This window comes from Chiloscyllium punctatum, chromosome 18 (assembly GCF_047496795.1).
Source record: "Chiloscyllium punctatum isolate Juve2018m chromosome 18, sChiPun1.3, whole genome shotgun sequence".
NCBI lineage: Eukaryota > Metazoa > Chordata > Chondrichthyes > Orectolobiformes > Hemiscylliidae > Chiloscyllium > Chiloscyllium punctatum.
Genome location: NC_092756.1, coordinates 87,399,735 through 87,422,412, shown reverse-complemented (window position 1 = coordinate 87,422,412; position 22,678 = coordinate 87,399,735). Strand labels below are relative to the sequence as shown.

Here is a 22,678-nt window from a genome sequence, read left to right as displayed (position 1 = left end):
TGAGCTAAGTACTGGAGGCCCCTGAAATAAAACAGGAAGTTCTGGAGAATCTCAGCAAGTCTGGCAGCATCTATGAAGAGGGAGAAGTATAGTGACCAGTTGGACTTGCTGTTAATTCTGTTTCTGTCTCTGACTCTGCCCATGCTAAGTTCCTCCAGCAATCTCTCTCTTTATTTGAACTGTTAGCCTGTCCTACTGTCGAGCGCTGAAAAATGTGTTGCTGGAAAAGCGCAGCAGGTCAGGCAGCATCCAAGGAGCAGGAGAATCGACGTTTCGGGCATGAGCCCTTCTTCAGGAATGAGGAAGGTGTGTCCAGCAGGCTAAGATAAAAGGTAGGGAGGAGGGACTTGGGGGAGGGGCATTTGGAATGCGATAGGTGGAAGGAGGTTAAGGTGAAGGTGATAGGCCGGAGAGGGCATGGGGGCGGAGAGGTCAGGAATAAGATTGCAGGTCACGAGGGCGGTGCTGAGTCCGAAGGTTGGGACGGAGATAAGTTGGGGGGAGGGGAATTGAGAAAGGTGGAGAAATCTGCATTCATCCCTTGTGGTTGGAGGGTTCCTAGGTGGAAGATGAGGCACTCTCTTCCTCCAGGTGTCATGTTGCCATGGTCTGGCAATGGAGGAGTCCAAGGACCTGCATGTTCTGGCGGAGTGGGAGGGGGAGTTAGTGTTCAGCCACAGGGCGGTTGGGTTGGTTGGTGCGGGTGTCCCAGAGGTGTTCTCTGAAACATTCCGCAAGTAGGCGGCCTGTCTCCCCGATGTAGAGGAGGCCACATCGGGTGCAGTGGATGCAGTAAATGATGTGTGTGGAGGTGCAGGTGAATTTGTGATGGATATGGAAGGATCCCTTGGGGCCTTGGGGGTAGGTGAGGGTGGAAGTTTTGCATTTTTTGCGGTTGCTGGGAGTGGAGGTTGGGTCGGTGGGGGGTGTGGACCTGACAAGGGAATGGTCTTTCCGGAACGCTGATAGGGGAGGGAAATATATCCCTGGTGGTGGGGTCTGTTTGAAGGTGGCGGAAATGATGAAGGATGATACGATGTATCTGGAGGTTGGTGGGGTGGTAGGTGAGGACCAGTGGGGTTCTGTCCAGGTGGCAATTGGAGGGGTGGGGTTCAAGGGCGGAGGAGTGGGAAGTGGAAGAGATGCAGTGGAGAGCATCGTCAACCACGTCTGAGGGGAAATTGCGGTCTTTGAAGAAGGAGGCCGTCTGGGTTGTTCGGTATTGGAATTGGTCCTCCTGGGAGCAGATGCGGTGGAGGCGAAGGAATTGGGAATATGGGATGGCATTTTTACAGGGGGCAGGGTGGGAGGAGGTGTAATCTAGGGAGCTGTAGGAGTCGGTCGGTTTATAGTACATGTCCGTGTCCTACTGTCAGACCTGTGTGTGTGTGTTGCAAAGAATCTTCACTTGGTATCATATCCAAACTGCCTCCTTCCATTTCCACGTCATTCTCAATCTCTCAACACTAGAAGTAGAGTGCGGTGCTGGAAAAGCACAGCAGGTCAGGCTGCATCCGAGGAGCAGGAAAATCAACGTTTCGGGCCCTTCATCAGACATGCCATCATTGACCACGTGGGAGGGGAAATGGTGGCCTTTGAAGAAGGAGGCCATCTGGGATTCAATTCTATGGTGGAATTGGTCCTCCTGGGAGCAGATGAGGCAGAGGAATTGGGAATAAGGGATGGCAGGGTGGGAAGAGATGTAATCCAGGTAGCTGTGGGAGTTGGTGGGTTTGTAGTAGATGTCTGGGGTTAGTCAGTCGCTGGAGATGGAGAGGTCCAGGAAGGGACAGAGGTGTCTGAGATGGTCCAGGTGAATTTGAGGTTGGGGTGGAAGGTGTTGGTGAATTTGTTTCTATATCAGTTTATCAGCCACTGGACTCCCCACTCCTGTCTCTGTAACATTTAGATCTGTCTGTTCCAATGCTCCCTCTCTCTGGCCTTTCAACTGATGTCTTCTGTTAACAATGAATACATTGAAAGCTCGTATCTGAACTCCGACACAGTCCTGTTCACTACCATCAGTAAACCATCCTCACCCCCATTGCCTACTTTGGCTCTTGACAGTTCCTGGACTGGGAAAATTCCTCTCCCTGTTTACATAGCGTGTGGTGCAGAGCAGAGTCAATGGTCCAATCCCGATAATGCATGTACTGGTTCATCGAGACGCTGCCTCCTCTACTTACCTCATGCTTCTAAAGTGATTATCCTTGAGCTGTTCTCAATCAGTGAAAGGTTGGTAGATCATCGTTCGCACACCTTGGAGTTTAGAGAAATGAGAGGCAAAGCACAAGATTCTTAAGCGGCTTGACAAGGTAGATACAGAGAGGCTGTTTTCCCTTGTAGCAGAATCTAGGAGCAGAAGGCATCACATAATAAGAAGAGGATGGCACATTTAAGACAGCGATGAGGATGAATTTCTTCTGAGGTTAGTGAATCAGTGGGTTTCTTCACTACAATGGGCTGTTGAGGCTGACTTATTAAGTGTATTCAAGGCTGAGACAGGCAGATATTTACTCAGGAAAGGAATCAAGCATTTGGGGCGGGAAAGGCAAGATAGTGAAGTTAAGAATTATCGAGCAGCCATGATTTCATTGAATGATGGAGCGGACTTGATGGGCTGAATGGCTACTTCTGCTCCTACATCTTATCATAGAATTCCAAAAGTGTGGAAGCAGGTCATTTAGCCCATTTGAATTCACGCCGACCCTCCGAAGAGCATCCCAACCCAGGCCCAGCCCTCTATCCTATCCCTGTAATCCTGCATTTCTCATGGCTAACCCATCTAGCCTACATATCCCTGGACACTATGGGGCAATGTAGCATGGCCAATCCACCTTTAATCTGCATATCTTTGGACTGAGAGGGGAAACCGGAGCACCCAGAGGAAACCCACGCAGACGTGGGGAAAATGTGCAAACTCCAAACAGACAGTCACCCGAGGCTGGAATCAAACCTGGGTACCTGGCATTGTGAGGCAGCAGTGCTAACCCACTGAGCCATTGTGATCTAAGATGGGCTGTATCTGCAGGGCCATGGTGTACAAAACTTTGGATAAATTGGGGGTGGGAGGGAAGAATGTACCCAATGCCGCCCTTATCCTTACGGCCATCTTTGTGCGTGGATCCCCAGTACGCAAATACCAAGTGTCACTACGTACTGAGGTTCCACCTGTCCCCGGTGTTGCGAGGGATGGGCCTGGCCTCGCTGCCGCGGAACGCTCCGAGTAGTTGGACCGTTCCGTATCACCTGTCCTTTGTGGAGAAATTTGCAAACAGCTTTAACCACCAGTCCATCAGGAAGTGGTCAGCACGTAGTGTCCTTGAGATCCTTCGGGAAAAGGAGAGGGCGGATCCTATCGAGCAGTTCCCTGTGCAGACTGTCAAAGCCATTTGGCAGAATGCCTCATCACCAGAACTTTCCAACAAGCACCAAGACATGGCTTGGCTGGTGGGGAGAAGGGCATTACCTGTGAGATCCTTCATGCACGCCCGGTCGGTCTGCACCACCGCACGCTGCCCTCGAAGCAGCTGCCGAGGGTAGAGACAGTTACACACCTCCTTCCGGAATGTGTCATTGCAAAGGAAGTCTGGAGAGAGATGCAGTGGTTCTTGTTGGGATCCATCCTGAGCAGCTCCATGACGTGGGACTCTGCACTGTACGGTCTGTTCCGCGGGATGCACACTGAGACAAACATTGATTGCACTTGGAGGACTATCGACTTGGGGAAAGATGCTCTTTGATCTGCCTGAAACCTGTTGACATTCTAGTGCAAGGAGTTGACCCTGACCAAGTGTTGCAGACTGGCACATTCCAAGGTCCAGGACTACGTGCTGAGGGATGCACTGAGGCTTGGGGCAGCTGTCGCTGAGGTGAAAGACCACTGTCTGAGATCTTTCTGCTGAAGGTGAATGAGAGTCCGTTCAGTTATCAGACCCTCCTGGTGTCTCAAAACATGTCCATACGTACATGCATACCTATACATCCATGCAATGCCCTGCAGGAGTAGAATGCCTATGTTTGGCTGCAGGGAATATCTAATTCCAATGTTTTGCTTTGTAAATCTGCAAAAACTGTACAGAACTGTTTCAGTACCGTGCATATGTACATAACAAATGATTTTTAAAAAGTGAATAGAGTATAGTTTTGCAATAAAATAAAAATATGCAAAAAAGGGAAACGATGGGCCTAGTGGGGTTGTCACAAGCCTGTTAAGCGAGAAATCACGCTAATGTTCTGGTGACCTGGGTTTGAATCCCACCACAGCGAAAGGTGTAGTTTGAATCCATTAAATCTTGAGTTAAGAGTCCAGTGATGACCATAAAATTGCCATCATTTTAAAGAAAATTACTGGTTGGCTCCTATCCTTCAGAGAATTTGCCATCCTTACCTAGTCTGGCCGACACACCACTCCAGGCCCGTGGCAATATGGTTGACTCTCCACTGTCCTCTGAGCAATTAGGCATGGGTAATAAATGCTGACCCAGCAGCGACATCCCCCCCCCCCCCCCCCCCCCCGCCCCCATGTCCCAGGAATGAATGCAAATCAAAGACTAACCAGAAGGACCAGTTGTAATGTGTAAGTGATAAAGGGTAGGAACCAGTCTGTTTTCTCAGTCTAGATTTTGTGCCTATATTGAAGTTATTCCTCTTACAACAGGAGTGCCTTCGGTTTAAAGTAAGGGACAGGAGATTTCGAGGGGACTTGAGGAAGAAATCAGCCTGGGGACTGGCAGTTATCTGTAACTCGATGTCTGAAAGGAACATACCAGCATTTGGAAAGTATTTAGATATGTACACAAACTCTCCGGCAGATATTCAGGGTGGTCTTGCGTCTCTGTGCAGTCTCTCTCTCCATTTATCTTTCTATTGTCTCTAATATAATATTGAAATCAGAGACTGCCAGAGAAACTCCACTGGCAGCATTTGTAGAGGTGAAACAAAGTTAATGTTTCGAGATCAGAATATGTGTGTGTGTGTGTGTGTGTCACTCACACTGTCTCTCACACACTCTCTCTCGCTGCACTTTCCTCCCTCTCACTGCTCAACCTTCCCCCTCTCTCCCACACAAGGGGATACTGATGATCCCGATGTGGGCTGTGGTCAGTTACAGAGAAACTCCGATAGTCCTGTCCACTATCGGAGTAAAAGTCCACCTCGTGGCAGAAATGGTGCATCTTCCTTGTGTGATTCCGATCTCGATATTGGTCAGATTTATTGGATGTTCTGCTGCACCTGACTTTACAAGAGGTCATATGCCAGGTCTTTAAGGAATATGCAACAGCCATCCCAGTAATGTATCCTCCTTTATTCATTGGTAACCATGGGCAGCTTTGGCAATGGTCTTTGAGAAAGTCGTTAATGAGTTGCCCCTTGAACGGCTGCAGTCCACATGCTGAAGGTACATCCACTGTCGGCTTGAACCTTCCAGGATGCACACACGGCGGTGATGAAGGAACACTCGTAATTCCAAGTTAGAGTAATGCACAGCCGGGTTGGTTGGATGTCTGTCCATCTGCTGCCCTTGTCCTTTGAGATAGTAGGGTCGCGTTGCTAAAGGAGCCTCAGTGACTAGTACAGTGCCTCTTGTACATGGTACATCTTGCAGCCACAATGCACTGCGGTTGTAGGAGGGAAGGTTAAAGGTGGTGAATGCTAATCAAATGGGTATCTCTGTTTTGGACGGTGTTGGAGCTGTGCTTATCCAGGCAAGTGGAGAGTATTCCACTACCCTCCTGACTTGTACCTTCTAGATAACAGACAAGCTTTGAAGCAACACTTGTTGCAGAATCTCCAGTCTCAAACTTGTTTGTAATTGCTGTATTTCTGAGTGGGGTTGGTTCACAGCTTGTACCTGCTGACGTCCATTTTTAATTTTCGATTTATGGATGGGAGTTGGGCGGAATTAATTCATGGGCTCGTTCCTTCCCCCTGATAATTCTAATTTTTTTCCCCCCCTCTTTTTAAACTGATAGCAGCCCTTTTGGACACTTAGGGCCCCATCAACAATGCCCACCTCCTGTGAATGAATTTTCAAATAAAATCTCTGATCCCCGCTTCAGAGATCTGATGAGGGCAACAAAAAGCGAGAGTCTGAGAAGCGGGAAGGGAAGGAATAATGCCAGAAATTGGGAAGGTTTTGGAGCCACAATGGGAATAACTAGGGCAACACTCCGTAGCGAACACACTAGCTAACCTTCTCCCTTTCATTAATTTTTAGGGATCCTGTTCTGACCAAGTTCCGCGCATGATGAGCAGCAGCAGAGCGAGTAAAGCACTGAAGGTAAGAGCAGACTAGCTCCCAGTTGAGGAAGGGTTTGCGTTCATGTAGCTTTTCACAATAGAGCCCCACCAGTTCTTCTTAGTTAGGCCTACATGTGACTACAGGCCACCTTTTCCAGTGCCATGCTCTGCTCCCCATCCCTGATCCATTGAATTGAGCTTTAATTTCTCTCGCGCCAAACACTTTTTGACAATAAATACTATGTGGCACATGATACCCAAAAGCAAATAGATGAAGTGAAACGTTATGTATAACGGGAATTGGGTTGACCCCATGGGAATATTGTGCGTGGAGGACAAATAAGGAGTGATTTGCTTCTGTTGGAATGTTTCACAATTTGAATGAAGGGCATGGGGTTGGGTTCGATTAGAATTTATTAGCATGGCTTCAGGGATATCCCTTAGGGAGAGTAGCAGAGCAGTGTCAACCAATGGAATGGAATAGAACAGTAAAAAAAATATTGTTACTTGTATTTTAACAAACATTACAGTGAAAGATGTTTAAGTTGTCAAACTCCGGTGCCTACAGGATGGGTGAAGAGTCTGAAGCTTTCCCAACAGGGGTTGGGGAACATGCGCTGAGAATTGTCCCCCCTCAGTTAGATGTGTGAGATGACATTTTAGCTGGGATGCCTCAGTTAAATAAAAGTAAGATGCTTGACATCCTAAAAAACAATGCCAGGGATCCACGGTTGGTCAGGCAGTACCAGGTGAAGAGAGAAAAGGAGTCAATACTTCAAGGCTGATATGACTCTTCAGAGGTCGGGGCTGTCGGGTTGAACAGATAGAGTAGTGGAGTTTAGACGAATGGGAGGGAGGGAGGGATGATCTTATTGAAGTATTGGTTACTGAGGGGCCCTGACAGACTCTTATGCTGAGGTAACGTTTCCCCAGTGCACACTACAGCTTGTGGAGACAGTTTAAGAACAAAAGATCTTGCCTTTAAGACTGAAAGGAGGGGAATGTGGCTTTCTTCCTCCCCCCCCCCCCCCCCCCCCCCCCCCCAACCCCTATTCTCTTGCCCCAGAAATGGTGTAGGCTGGGTCATTGAATTAGGGCTAAATGTGAAAGGTTTTTGCTTGATGTTCGTATGGGTTAGGGGGCTAGCGTCAAAGTGTGGTGCTGGAAAAGCACAGCCAGTCAGGCAGCAACCGAGGAGCAAGAGAATCGACGTTTCTGGCATGAGCTCTTCACCAGGAATGAGAGAGCTTCACATTCCTGGTGAAGAGTTCATGCTCGAAACGTCGACTTGCCTGCTCCTCGGATGCTGCCAGACCTGCTGCGCTTTTCCAGCAGCCTGCTTTTTGACTCTGACTCCCTAGCATCTGCAGTCCTCCCTTTCTCCTGGGTTAGGGGCTTGGCAGGAAACTGTGTGGAGGCCACGACCACATCAGTTACCACCTTATTAAGTGGCAGAACGGACTCAAAGGGCCGAGTGGCCAATGTTAGACAAATTTCATAGTGCATTCATAGAGATGTACAGCACGGAAACAAACCCTTTGATCCAACTCGTCCATGCCGACCAGATATCCCCACCCAATCTAATCCCACCTGCCAGCACCCAGCCCATATCCCTCTAAACCCTTCCTATTCATACAGGAAGATGCCAGATACCTTTTAAAATGTTGCAATTGTAGTAGCCTCCACCACTTCCTCTTGTCTATTTACCCTATCCATGCTTCTCATGATTTTATAAACCTCTATAAAGTCATCCCTCAGCTTCTGATGCTCCAGGGGAAACAGCCCCAGCATATTCAGCCTCTCCCTATAGCTCTAACCCTCCAACCCTGGCAACATCCTTGTAAATCTTTTCTGAACCCTTTCAAGTTTCACAACATCTTTCCGATAGGAAGGAGACCAGAATTGCACGCAATATTCCAAAAGTGGCCTAACCAATGTCCTGTACAGCCACAACATGACCTCCCAACTCCTGTACTCAATGCACTGACCAATAAAGGAAAGCATACCAAACGCCGCCTTCACTACCTGTGACTCTACTTTCAAAGTAGAGGGGGGAGGGCCACCAAAAAAGCACTACAAATGCAGATAAATGCACACAGGAATTGGATAGATTAGATATTCCCTACTATAATAGTATTTCAGAGGCTGCTATGTCTATGACAGTGAGCCATTGCCTTTTAGTGTTGGTGTAGTTGTACACTCTGCATCTTTCTGTACCCAGAGGGAAAAGCCAATTTTCCAAAAATTAGGAATAATTGGAAATTACAAAATGTTATGGCACAAGAGTTGTCCATTTGGCCTACTGTGTACCAGTATGAACGTATTGGATGTATTAGAGCTTCATTTTGACTAGTCTCACAGAAACCATAAAATTCTAACCGGACTAAACCAGAAAAATGCTGGAATGAAGTTCCTGATGACAGGGGAGTTCAGATCCAGGGGGCCAGACTCTAAGGATATGGAGTAGCCATTTGAGGACTGAGATGAGGAACTTCTTCATCCACAGAGGAGTGAACCTGTGGAATTCTCTGCCACAGAAAGTGATTGAAGGCAAAACATTTAAAGTTGTTAGGGATGGCTTAGATATAATGTTCAGGGCCAAATGGATCAAGGAGGGGGGGCGGAGACACAACACGGTGGCTCAGTGATTAGGACTGCTGCCTCACAGCGCCATGGACCCGGGTTTGATTCCAGCTTTGGGCGACTGTCTGTGTGAAGTTTGCATGTTCTTCCTGTGTCTGTGTGAGTTTCCTCTAGGTGCTCCGGTTTCCTCCCACAGTCCAAAGATGTGCAGGTTAGGTGGATTAGCCATGCTCAATTGCCTATAATGTTCAGGGATGTGTAGTTTAGATGCATTGGTCAGAGGTAAATAATAGGGTAGGGGAATGGGTCTGGGTGGGTTACTCTTTGGATGGTAGGTGTGGATGTGTTGGGCTGAAGGGCCTGTTTCCACACTGTAGGGATTCTATGATATTTATGAGGGGACTGAGTTGGATGATCAGCCATGTTGACATGGAATGGTGGAGCAGGGCCCAATGGTCTACTCCTGCTCCTAGTTTCTAAGTTTCTATTCACAGATTTTACTGTCTTTTTGTTCTGGGTAGCAGTTTGACACAGCTGAGTGGCTTGCAGGAGTATCCCAGAGGGCACTTAAGAGTGGGTTTGGAGTCATGTGTTGGCCAGACCAGGTAAAGAGAAAGATTCTCTTAACCCAAAGAGTGCCAAGGAACCAGGATGTGTGTTTCTGACAACCCTGTAGTTTCATGATTATTACTTAAGCGACCTTTCTAATTTCATCTTTAAAAATTGAATTAAAATTGCCTGTAGTATGATTTGAACTTTTGGTTTTAGGCAGGGCTCCTGTAACAGAGTGGTAGTGTCAGGGGAGCTTGGGATCAAGTCCCACCTGCTCCAGAGGAGTAATTACATCTCTGAATTGGTCGATTAGAAAATATCTTGAAGTTATCTCTCCAGGGAATGAGTCCAGCCTCTAGATAGCTAGTCCAATAAAGTAGCCACTATGTTGTACCATTCCTCTCCATTGGATAGACACTTGAACTGGAGACTTCCAAAGGTTTGTAAATCTTTGAGTGAAGAGATTTCTCCACATCAGTACCAAATGGCTGACCCCTTTCTTAAGATGTGTTTTTTTTCCTAAATTTTCCATTTGAAGCACGCTTACTTTGTCAGTATATGTTCCACAAACTGACATCAGTCAAGTTTAACTGTTTATCTTGTGCCCTGGAGATGTACACCTCACTTGTGTACGTATAAAGGTAAAATGTTTTCCAACTTTCGCCCGTTTTTTGATTTTTGGTCTGCAAAACACAAATTTTGTGTTTACTCCTGGCAATCCCTCTTCTTTGCAGGTGACAGGGTGGCTCAGTGGTTAGCACTGCTGCCTCACCGTGCCAGGGTTCCAGGTTCAATTCCAGCCTTGGGGCAACTGTCTGTGTGGAGTTTGCACATTCTCCCCGTGTCTGTGTGTATTTCCTCCTGGGTGCTCCGGTTTCCTCACACAGTCCAAAGATGTGCATGTTAAGGTGTATTGGCCATGGGAAATTGCCCCATGCTGTTCAGGGATATATATATATAGGTTAGCCATGGTTACAAAACCAATGCATGGTTGCAGGAATTGGGTGAGAGGAGCTGAGTCTGGGTGGGATGCTGTTCAGAGGGTTGGCGCAGAACTGATGGATTAAATGGCCTCTATCTGCGTTGTAGAGATGCATGATTTGAACCTTAGCACGTACTCAGACTGACTTAGTAGGTTCAATGTGAAGGTTAGATGAATTAGCCATGGTAAACGTGGGACGGTGTTTTGCCAGGACGGTGGCCTGTGGGCCCATCACCCCCACCAAGGTCAACACCACCAGCGTCATCACGATCGTGAAGTCGTCTAACTTCTCCTCGCGCTAGCCTTCAGGCTGGTGCCATCTTGCTTTTGTTTAAGCAGAAGGGCCACTGTCCTTGGGGTTGGGTGGGTGGGATTGTAGGGGGAGGGCAATTTCCACGGCCTACAAGGTTTAAGGGCCTTTTTGCTTCCAGAACAACTTCCGAGTCGAGGTTTATATGGCACAATGTTTTTGTTCTCTTTCTCTCTTTCTTTCTTTCTCGTTCTCTTTCTCTTTCTCCTCCTTCTTCTTCTCCTTCTCCTTTTTGGAGGGAAAGTACAGACTCAAAGGGCAAAATGGTCTCTTTATGCATTATCGGAATTCTATGATTTGAACATATTTTGCACATACTCAGACTGAGTCCTGTGTCCTGGGATGTGCAGGTTAGGTGGATTAGCCATGGGGAATAGAGCGATGTGGGCCAAATGTTGGCAAATGGGACTAGATTAATTTGGGATATTGGTCGGCATAATTGAGTTGGACTGAAGGCTCTGGTTCCGTGCTGTACATCTCTCTTGTAGAATGGGATGTTCTTTTGGAGGGTCAGGGCAGACTCTATGGGCAGAGCAGCCTCCCTTCACCAGGTGGGGATTCTCTGATTTCAGCCTTAGCGTTCTCCACCCTTCAAGCACTCTGCCTGTATTCCTGATGAAGGACTTTTACCCGAAACGTTGATTTTTCTGCTCCTCGGATGCTGCCTGTACTGCTGTGCTTTTCCAGCACCACTCTAATCCAGAATCTGGTTTCCAGCATCTGCAGTCATTGTTTTTACTGCGTGTTCAAACAGTCTGAGTCCAGTGTCCAGGATGGGTGACTGGCCATGCTAAACGCAGAGTCGGAGGGATACTCCTGCAGAGGGATGTTGCAGACTCGATGGGCCGAGCGGCCTCTTTTTGGCCCGGCAGAGATCCTATGGTTTTTTTTAACACAGCTGTGATTTTCTCCTTGCAGATTAAGAGGGAGTCAGGTGAGAACACCCCGGTGCTGATGGACCAGGAGCTGGTCTCGATGTCCGTGAGGGAGCTGAACCACCACCTGCGCGGCCTCTCCAAGGACGAGATCTTGAACCTGAAGCAGCGGCGGCGGACCCTGAAGAACCGCGGCTACGCGGCCAGCTGCCGGGTGAAGCGGGTGACGCAGAAGGAGGAGCTGGAGCGCCAGAAGGCCGAGCTGGAGCAGGAGGTGGAGAAGCTGGCCGCTGAGAATGCCGGCATGAAGACTGAGCTCGACGCCCTGCGCTCCAAGTACGAGGCGCTGCAGAGTTTTGCCAGGACAGTGGCCTGTGGGCCCATCACCCCCACCAAGGTCAACACCACCAGCGTCATCACGATCGTGAAGTCGTCTAACTTCTCCTCGCGCTAGCCTTCAGGCTGGTGCCATCTTGCTTTTGTTTAAGCAGAAGGGCCACTGTCCTTGGGGTTGGGTGGGTGGGATTGTAGGGGGAGGGCAATTTCCACGGCCTACAAGGTTTAAGGGCCTTTTTGCTTCCAGAACAAACTCCGAGTCGAGGTTTATATGGCACAATGTTTTTGTTCTCTTTCTCTCTTTCTTTCTCTTTCTCTTTCTCCTCCTCCTCCTTCTTCTTCTCCTTCTCCTCCTCCTTCTCCTTTCTCCCTTCTCTCTTTTCTCTCTCTCTCTCTCTCTCTCTCTCTCTCTCTCTCTCTCTCTCTTTTTCTCTCTCTCTCTTCTCTTTCCTCTCTTTTTTTTTCCCCCCTGACTATCCTGAACAGATGTTGCTGCCATCACAGGGAGGTCAACGGCAGCTCATTTGATCTGGGGTCTGGGGTGGTGGAGGGGTCATGAGGAAGAGCCAACGCTGTGAACGTGAGGAGTGTCTTTACTGGAATGGAATCCCAAGGTTAGCCAATAACTCTCAGCACAGGCTCGCTAGGCCTCTGCCTACTACCCTGGCCCTGCCCCAGGGCAAAAGCCAGTGGTTGGTCGGAAACTAACCGACTGGAGCTTCATTCTTTTTTTTTGAGGCGCACGAGGCCAGTAATGCGTCGTTCATAAATCTTACTGGTCCCTCATTCCAGGGCCACGTGTGATAAAGGAGAATGCCAGAATCACATGGCCACTAGTGAAGAATGTCCCTTCACCAGAACATGGTACAGGAGATTGCCATTCAGCCCTTCGATCTGTGCTGTCTTTCAGTCTTTGAAACTACTTCCCTCCAAAGGATAGTAGCCTATTGCTAGACTGTTAATCCAGGGGAGCCGGGTTCAAATCCCACCACAGCAGATGGTGGAATTTGAATTCAATAAAAATCTGGAATTAAGCGTCTAATAATTGTCTATCTTTGTAAAACCCCTCACCGGGTTCACCAAAGTCCTTTTAGGGAAGGAGTTCTGCCATTGTTACCTGGTCTGACCTACATGTGACTCCAGGCCCACAGCCATGTGGTTGACACTGAACTGCCCTCTGGGTAATTACAGATGGGCAATAAATACTGGCCATCCTGTGAATGAAATAAATTTCAAAAACACATCTTTAAATATTTTTAAGGAAGAGATAAATTCTTGATTTTCAAGTGGATGGAAGATTATCAGAGGGTTTGTGGGGTGGAGTTGAGGTTAAAATCAGATTGGCCAGGATTTTATTGAATGGCAGAGCATGTCTGAAGGGCTGAATGGCCTACTCATGTCCATAAGTTAATGTCTGAGCTCACTCCACACGTGCGCACGCACACATACATCAGCCTTTCCAATATCCGCACTAATGTCTTCGGTTAACAAAACTCTGTTGATCTTGGATTTTAAAATTGACAACTGACCTAGTCTCAACAGAAGCGAAGGACCTGATAATGTGAACCTTACTGCTTTATATAAAAAAAAATGTATATGCTGTAGCTAGCTGATCTCCAGTGTGTTTTTGGGAACCCAACCCACCCCTCCCCACCAGCACCTCTCCCTCTCTGGTTAAAGCCACAATAGTGCTTTTCACAACTGGGCAGTTTTTCCATTTGGCACATATGGTTTCCAAACCGTGAATCCCTGATGACAATGGCTCTTTTGAGGGGCAGGCAAGTCTAAAATGTAACTTAATGAGCTAAAACCTCACCTGTGCTTGTAACTGTGTGCGTGTCTGTGTGTGTATGTTTGAAGTTCTCTTTTTGAAGTAGCAGGCCCGGTTTTGATTTGACGGGCAGGCTGTTGCCATGGAGCTGCGTGTATAAACTGAGGACAGGTAGGCCCCACTGGGATATTTGTTGTCCTAATCGTTTCCTTGTGCAAATGCCTCTTCTTTGTCTTAATTAGAGGACTTAATTTATGGTATTTTATGTAAAACAGAGAGAGAAAAACAGATAAACATGGCTGCTTCTGGTGACTGGAAGTGATCTCATTGCTCCTTCAGAAAATAAGAGCAAACCCCTTCCATTTTGTCTTCACCTGCAGTTGCTGGGAATAGAATGGAGTAGAAAATGCAACTGACCACATCTCCTCAGCAGTTTGTAGTGGATACCAAGAAACGGTGATTGGCAAGATATCAACATGCCAAGAAAATCAAACCATTGGCATTTGATGCTATTTGGTTGTGTGAGCCACTAGCAGAGAGGCAATGCCAGCTGCTGAGAGGCTAGTGCGAGCTCTCGATCCCCCTCAGAACAAGGAAAATACGAGCCATTTTGTCAGAAACCAAAACAGAAATTGCTGGAAAGCCTCAGCCAGTCTGGCAGCATCAGTGGAGAGAGAAAGCAGAGTGAGTTAACATTTCGGGTCCAGTGACCCTTCTTCAGTTAACACTGACTTCTCTCCATGGCTGCTGCCAGTCCTGAGGTTTTCCAATGATTTGCATTTTTGTTCCTGATTTCCAGCATCCACCGTTCTTTCAGTTTGTTGTTATGTGAGAGTTCACTTTTTGTAAATCTCAACCTGGGCCACCTTTGGGCCTTGAGCTCTCCCAGTTTGGTTGTATTGGGTATGGGGAGGCATTGGCAGTAGCTGGAGGGGGTCAAATTTACAATCACGAGATGACTTCAAAGGGAAAGGGGGACGTTTGTGTCCCGTTGGTGAGAAAAGATAACCGTAATTATAATTGCACACGTACAAATTATGCAAAGGAAGGTGGATGCTAAAATAAGCCATGCGGTGAATTTGGATGTCAAAAGTGTGACAAGAAAGTAATGCGGGATTGACGATGTTAGTGGTTTGCACTAATCCAAGACTCTGTAGTATTGCTAAATTTGGTTTCCCTTCGTTATACACGTGCACATAAGCCTTGCAGAGCAATCCGACTGTATGAATTAGGTACTGGAAAAGCACTGCAGTTCAGCTGCCTGACCTGCTGTGTTTTTCCAACACCACACTGTCAACTCTGATCTCCAGCATCTGCCGTCCTCGCTTTCTCCTGTATAAGTTAGATATTCAGGGATAATATCCAGTTTCTGCCTGTAAACACCAGACTGAAAATGAAAGGATTGGAAGAATTCGGGCCAACCAGGTGATGTGTCTCCCCACTGGAAGAGGGGAAGGCTGTTACAGCTCAGTGAGTAAGCAGTACATCGGGCCCGGTATTGAACCGGACAGCTTATGGTTCACAGCCCAGCTGCTGCAGGTCTCATTGACATGGCAGGAGGGGTTACAGTCCATCATCAAAGCTCTCACAGCTGGTGCCTCAATGACAAGAATTAGCCCCTTATTTTCTGAAACAGCAAGCTGTTGACTTTTATCCCATAGTCCCCTTAACTTGAATATCCACCCTCTCCAAGGGGCTCTCAAAAGCAGGTGTGCCTCAGTGACCTCCTTGTGTGTGGGGAATAATTTTTGGCAACCCCCCCCCATCTCATTACCCCAACACCAACTCACGTTCCTCCTTCAACTCCTATGTCCCCCTCCAAGGCCAACACCCAACCCTTACTCCCTCAGCCACCCCCCCCCCCCCCCCAACCAATGCCATCAGCCCTCCAACTCCCATGCTCCCTAATGCCAATAGCCACTTCCCCCAAACACTCACTGCACCAATGCTAATGCTCACACCCCCCCCCCCACCCCATGTCAACACCCAGCCCCTAATGCCAACACACATCCTCCAACACTCCACTAATGTCAACACCCCAACCCCACACACGCCCCAACCCAGCCCTGACCTGTCCAGCCTCAAGGATTGGCCCCTGTCATTGTTGGTCAGTGCTGACTGTACTTTAGCTGCTGTCCACTCTGTCAGCATCACAGTGAGACTTGAGGCCATTATCCCACCGGCTCAGAGCAAGGCGAACAATTTGATGCTGGGTCTTGGGTGGACCACCACAGAACACCAACCAGCTCCTGGCTGAAAAAATGTTAAGCCTTCTGTGTTTGAGGGGATTTCCCTGCCACTGCCCCCCACCAACTTGAGTTGAAAATCAAATCTTTTGTGTGGTGTGTGTGTGTGTGGGTGGAGCTACTCCATTTACAATAGGAGCAGCAGCAGGCCATTCGGCCCTTTGAGCCTGGTCTGTCGTTCACTGTGATTGTGACTGATCTCTGGCCTAACCTCCACTGTCCTGTGCAGTTCCCTGTGAGGTCTCCATCTCACAAGCCCAGCTTCTACAAGCCCTGAGGGGTAGAGAATTCAAAAGATTCATGCTCCTGTGAGTGAACATTAAATATTTGCACCTCTAAGAAGCTTCTGGAAGTGCAAAACACTTTTGCTTTTGGACGGAGGGTGTCTCATATGTGGAGTGAACTGCCAGAGGAAGTGATAGATGCAGGTACAGTTACAACATTCATAAGACATTTTGGGCAGGTCCAAGATAGGAAAGGTTTAGCAGGATATGGGCCAAGTGCAGGCGAGCGGGCTAGTGCAGTTTGGGAATATGGGTTGGTATGGACAAGTTGGACCGAAGGGTCTGTTTCCATGTTGCATTACTCTGTAGGTCCAGTGGCAAAGTTGCAGAAGGAAAGTAATAGTGTCTCTTATCTGTATGGCTGAGGTATGACTTAAATATGGGGGCAGGCACTTGGATGGACAGACTGGGTGGTGGGGGGGGGAAGCTGTAGACCTTCTAGGACCTGCATGGAGGAAATACCCCTCAAAGGGGCATGTTTATTCTGAGGGGGAAGTTGCACTGGAGGAATATTGTAGCTGGGATGTGTAAGTCGACATGTGGTATTGCGTAGGTTTGCTTTGGTTTGGTGATGAGTTTGTTCAAGTCTTTGAGATGTTTGGAGTTGGAGGTTTGGAGAAAAAGGAGAGAGAGAGAGAGAGAGAGAGAGATGGGTGTTCCAGCAGTCAAACGAGCCCTGTGGACTAGTGAGGGAGATCTGCACAATCTGATTCCTGTTGACCCATTATGGTGTGGTGGAGTGGGGATCAAAAAGGAAGTGTTGTGTTTTTTCTTCCTTTTTTCCCCCTTCCCACCCCACCACCTCCTACATCGTTTACCCTGAAGTGAACAACATCAAGCAGGATTAACAGGGCCTCCAGATATTTCTGAGACTTGCCTGTATAAAGTGTTCAAAAGATGAGTCATTGGCCAGGAAGTACTAGGGATATGACGAGCACCTCCTAACATTCGAAATATTTTGTAGTGATGATTGCCTTAGTTATTTCTCTCTTTGTTTTGTTGTTTCATTTATGTAGCACCTTTTGTAATTTCTGGGCATTCCTAAAGCCCTTTCGCAGTCGGTGAGGTCGCTATTGTGAAGTGTGGCATAAAGCAAGCTCACCGTGGTCAGATAATCCTATCGCCTTTTTTTTTTCCCTTTCTTGCATGAGATGTTGGTTGAGGGGTAAATATTGGACTGGGGGCACCAGAGGAAAATCCACTTCTTCAGGATGGATCCACAGGAGTTTTTTTTTGTATTCAGCCCCCTGAGAAAGTGGACAGGGTGGTGCTTGAACATCACCCCCCCCACCCAGTGGCAGGACCTCTGACGGTGCAGCACTCCCTCAGTATGGCATGGTGGTGATGTTTCACAAGTGTTCACAGAGCATGGGTTCCCCACTAATCTGGCAAAGGTCAACTCTAAAAGATGAAAGGGATTTTGTCAAGGTTGTGACTGTTAAAGTGATCAAAACAGCCCCTCCCTTTTAAACAAAACACAACAGGGGGCCTAGTCTGATTTTTTTTTTTAAATGTTGGTTAACGTTTGCTGGTGAGTTGAGGACCCCAAACAGGATGAGCTGGGCAAAATATTGTCTTTGGATCGGGATCGTACGTCTGAGTGTTATGCCTGGCTCGAAGGTTTGTGTGTTTAATGGAATGGTATTTTGTGAATGTGGCCAGATGTCTTTATGTACTTGTCAGAGGTTGCTGCTTAGTGGGAGAGAGCGTTATGATGGGAGGTGAAATGTAAGTGGCGTGGGAAGTTGACAGAATGGGTGCTTATTACACGAGGGTCCGAGTTAAATTACGGAGTCATGGTCTTGTCACTTGGGAGACCAAGGTCAGAGTGAAAATGAAAGGGTTATTAGATGAATCCAGAAGTAATGAGATGTGGGTTGTGTGAGGATGGGTTGAGAGTGTCTGGGCGTTCCACAGCTTTGAACTCCTGGGAAAGGGGAGGGTGGCACAATGGAATGAGCCTTGTTCTTTTTAATAATACAGGGATTTAGTGATTAACAGTCCAGGTTTATGCAGTGCCTCTCTGTCTATAATGAGCTGCAGTATTTGACCTGCATGGATGTGTGGTCTGTCGAATCTCAATACATATTCACTGGGTGTATTAATTGTCAACAGAAAATGAATGCATGTTTAGAGCTGCTTTGAGGAGCTGGGAGACCTTCAAGTCTGAGTCATACAGCATGGAAACAGACCCTGCGGTCGAACGCGCCTACGCTGACCAGACAGCCCAATCTGATCTAACTCCCCACACCCCCCATCCTGCCTCAGCTCATGAGGAATGGTCCTTGCAAACAAGGAGGGTTAATCTGGGACCGAGCTGATACCCTTACCTTTGAACTGTACTTCTAGCTACTGTAGCTAAAACCATTGAAACCACCAGCAAAGCCACTCCTCATAAATCCCTACAGTGTGAAAATAGGCCATTTGGCCCAACAAGTCCACACTGACCCTCCCAAGAGTGTCCCACCCAAACCCATTCCCCTACTACTCTACATTTACCTCTGATTAATGCACCTAACCTATACATTCTTGAACACTGTGGGCAATTTAGCATGGCCAATCCACCCTAACCTGCACATCTTTGGACTGTGGGAGGAAACTCTCACAAACACAGGGAGAATGTGGAAACTCTACACAGACAGTCTCCTGAGGCTGGAATCGAATTCTGGTCCCTGGCGCTATGAGGTAGCAGTGCTAACCACTGGGTCACCATACCCACCAGCACACTCACATGTCAGTGGTATCCCAGTATTAAATGGTAGGGTAAGCTACTACTGAACTGTGCCAGTGCCGCCATTTTGGCATCATCTACCACAGCAACTGGCTGTGTCCATATGGAACATTACACAGAAGCAAAATACTGCAGATGCTGGAAATCAGAAATAAAAACACACAATGCTGGAGGACTCGGCAGGTCTGGCAGCATCGACGTTTCAAAACAACATCATCCTGAAGAAGGACTTGTAACATTAACCCTGCTTCTCTCTCCACAGAGTGCTGCCAGGCCTACTGAGATTCTCCAGTAATTCTTTGTTTCCAATGCGCAGCATTCTGCATGAGGTTTAACGGCAATACTGCAAAACGTGTTTGATGGGACCCAGAGCAGACCTGGGAGGGTAAAGGGGGCAGCCTGATCTGAGCTGGGGGTGTGAGAGGGGGTGGGGAAGATGAGGGGGTGGGGAAGGGAGACTGAGTGGTTTATGGAATTACAGAAGACAGATGTAAGCATGTGGAATTTTGGAGGTTTGGAGAATGTGAAGCTGGGAGAAGAGAACTTTGTTGAGCAATTTGGAAACGTCGGCTGAGACTTGGAAGTTGTTGATCTGATGGACTGAGTATTTGGCATGGACAAAGTCTAGTTCCAAAGTTTTATCCTCAGACTAAATCGGAGTAAAGCTTAGTGAGCCCTGGATTTGATTGGAAGAAGTACAATGCGTAGAAACAGGGAGGAATGACTGAAAAAGAACTTTGTAAATGGATGTACAGTGACATGGAGTTCATGTGCATAATCTGTGTGGTATACAGAACATATTGCCACAGCAATTAGCAAAGCTTTCTGGATATTGGCTTCATACACAAGAATACAAATGCTAGGGATGTTATACTGAACCCTAGTGTCAAGTCACTAGATCTTTGTAATGTTTCCCAAGAAGGTAAAATGTTTTTTCTAAGTTGTGGGATGAGATTGTCATTGATAAGGCCAATATTTATTACCTTACACTAAAGTCCTTGAGAACTTTGAGGTGGTAAACCCCTCAGTCTGTGTGGTGTACAACCACAGTGCTGCCGGGGAAGGGGTGACACAACTCTGACCCAAGGTCTCTAAACAAACGGAGGTGATCTATTTCTAAGTCGGGGTGCTGGGTGTTTTTTGAGGGGAGCCTGTCAGAGGAAATGTTGCCATGTGTTTGTGGCTGTTGTCTTTTAAGCTGGTGAGAGTTGCAGGTGATGGAGATGCTGTTATCGAATACATTGGCCTGTTCCCTCCATACTGGCCCTTTTTTTGTTTTACATTGGCTTCCTTATCCTCATGCAGGTTACAAGGCCAAAGGGATTGGTGCCGTAATTTGGCTGCAGATTTCATCATCGTTACTTTTCACTCGAGTGATTAGGAAGGTCAGCAGCTTGAACACTGTGTGTGTGTGTGTGTGTGTGTGTGTGTGTGTGTGTGTGTGTGTGTGTGTGTGTGTAGGGGCTGGGTAATGTACGAGGAGAAAAAGCACCAAGAGGTGTGTGTTTTTGATCTGCTGTAATTTCTTTTCTCTCCACTCCCATTCTGTGGAGTATATCCCATTGTGGATTGGTTAGCCTTGGGTGTGGTTGACATTAATGGCCCCACACACAGACACACACACAGACACAGACACAGACACAGACACAGACACACACACAGACACACACAGACACACACACACGAAATATAATGTCAGGCAAGGACTAGGCCTTAGTGTAAAAGTCAACATTTCACCTGGTATGGAGGGGATCCTGTGGGTATTGAGGCTGAGGGGATCGAAGGGTCTGTAAATCAATCTGCGTTAGTCTTCCTGCATTAAGACGAGGAGCATACAGCCACCACAGCCATACTGTGGCTCTCTTGCTCGCTTTCTCTGGGGTAACAGTTAATAAAAAACACCTTTTTCTTTCACCTTTTGGCCAACTTCAACCAAAAGGTCCTTGACGTTTGGGTTCTATGGGAATGTTTCTCTAATGGATGTCCTTCCACGTCGGCTGACTGTGTAACAGATGGACAAACTCTGCTCCTACAGTTTGTCTCTCAACGTTTCCTAAGCAACAGCCTGAGGCCTGCAATCTGCTCTGAGACCTTCCTCGCACGGGTGCCCTTTTAGGTAGACCTGCCCACAGGCTATGGCCTGGGAGAACATTAATCTACCTGATTGTTACCCCCGAAAGCCCCATCATTGCAGTGAACTTCATTGCAATCTTGCTGCTCTGCCAAGTGCAGGTCCTGCCGACACTCGAGACCCGAGTTATTTTAAGATCTGTCCCACTTCCCGTAAATTGTGGTAAGGTGTGTGGTCTCCAATAACGTCCCTGTGCTTATTTTGTCCAGTTGTGGTGCTCACTTCACAAAGGACACCTGCGGCACTCAATCTGACAACCAAGGTGTCCAGTAATGTGCCTGTTCAGTGTATGATAAAGATTTGGGATACTTGATGCAGTCAATTCCAGATTTTTTTTTTCCCCTAGACATTTTGCTCCATTTTAATTGGAGTTCTACCTGAAGAAGTGGGATGTGGGGAGAGGGTGGGGTTACATGAATCGATGGGATGGTTCACAGTACCCACCTAATCAGGATTGTGGCCTGTTTGCAAATTTAATTGGGAAGATTTTTTTTCTGCCTTTTCAATTGACAAATATTGGGGGTGTGGGGAAGTACGAGACGATGGGTGAGAAGACTTAACTTGCCTTTGTTTATGTGTAGATGCATTGGCATGGAGTCTCATTGTTTGCAAGGAGCAGCTGGGTCTCTTCCCCACATCCCCCTACCCCCCCTACTCTGTTTCCTACATTCTCCTCCCCTTCTCCCCCTCCTCCATCCCTCTCTCCCTCTTTCCCCCCCCCCCCACTTCTTTAACCATCCCCCACCCCATTCTGCTTCCCCTCCCCCTCACCAACTCTCTCTCTCTCTTTTCCCCCTGCCCCCACTGTTTCCTACACTCCCCTCACTCTCTCCTCAATCTTCCCTTTCTCCTACACCTCCCCCTTCTCCACACCTCCCTCCCCCACCCCCCACACCTGCACCTCTCTCTCTTGCCTTTCTCACATACACCACTTCCCCCTCCTTTCTCTCCCTCTCTTCCCCCCCCACCCCTACACCTCCCCTTCTCCCTCCTACACCTTCCTTTCATGCTCTCACTCTCACCTACACCACCTCCCTCTCCTCTCTCTCCCTTTCTCGTCCACCTCCCTCGAGCACTTGCCCTCCTCACCTCCCTCTATGCCCTCTCCTTCACCGCACCCCTCGACCCCAAAACCTGCCACCAGCAAAAGCTGAAACTGGGGATTGATTCAAAGCCAATGGCATCAACCAGGTGTAAGTGAGCAGGCCTTTTCAACACAAAGGGGAAAACCTTACATTGTTTTGGTGTCGCGTGAGCAACTGCGAAGCAATAATCTCGAAGCATCCTTTATATACACACATTATATTTTTTTAAAAGGCACATGATATTTAGACACAAAGTCATGAATAGAAAAGTGTAATTTAGGCATGAGGCTGACTAACACCATTGTGCCTTCCTGGATCTGGGGAAGCACAGTGGGAGTAGGCTTATACAGTGTGTGTAGGCCCCAGAGTAGAACTCCCATGGTCATTAGAACAAACTGTGGACTCTGATATTGGGAGAGCTGCTGAGAGTACTGATTTTATTATTTATTGTATAAATTATTTCAGTTTTTTTTCTTTCCTATATGACGTGTTTGTAGATATTAAAAGATGTACGTTTTTATATATTATATGACCATCTCTTAAAAATTT

General features: G+C 47.6%; 1 protein-coding gene across 6 annotated transcripts in view; it reads left to right on the top strand.

Moving 5' to 3' along the window:
- Positions 1-12,049, top strand: part of LOC140488943 (transcription factor MafK-like) — a 65,084-nt gene extending 53,035 nt beyond the window's left edge. For 4 of the 6 annotated variants that reach the window (XM_072588161.1, XM_072588165.1, XM_072588164.1 and 1 more), the window contains exons 3-4: positions 6,221-6,283; positions 11,589-12,049. In XM_072588161.1, the coding sequence (XP_072444262.1) occupies positions 6,248-6,283; positions 11,589-11,999 (447 nt within the window). In that variant the 5' untranslated portion in view covers positions 6,221-6,247 and the 3' untranslated portion in view covers positions 12,000-12,049. Of the gene's footprint in view, positions 1-226; positions 333-6,220; positions 6,284-11,588 lie in introns of those variants that run through there. The other 2 variants (XM_072588166.1, XM_072588167.1) reach the window with 2 other exon arrangements.
- Positions 12,050-22,678: the final 10,629 nt, after the last annotated feature.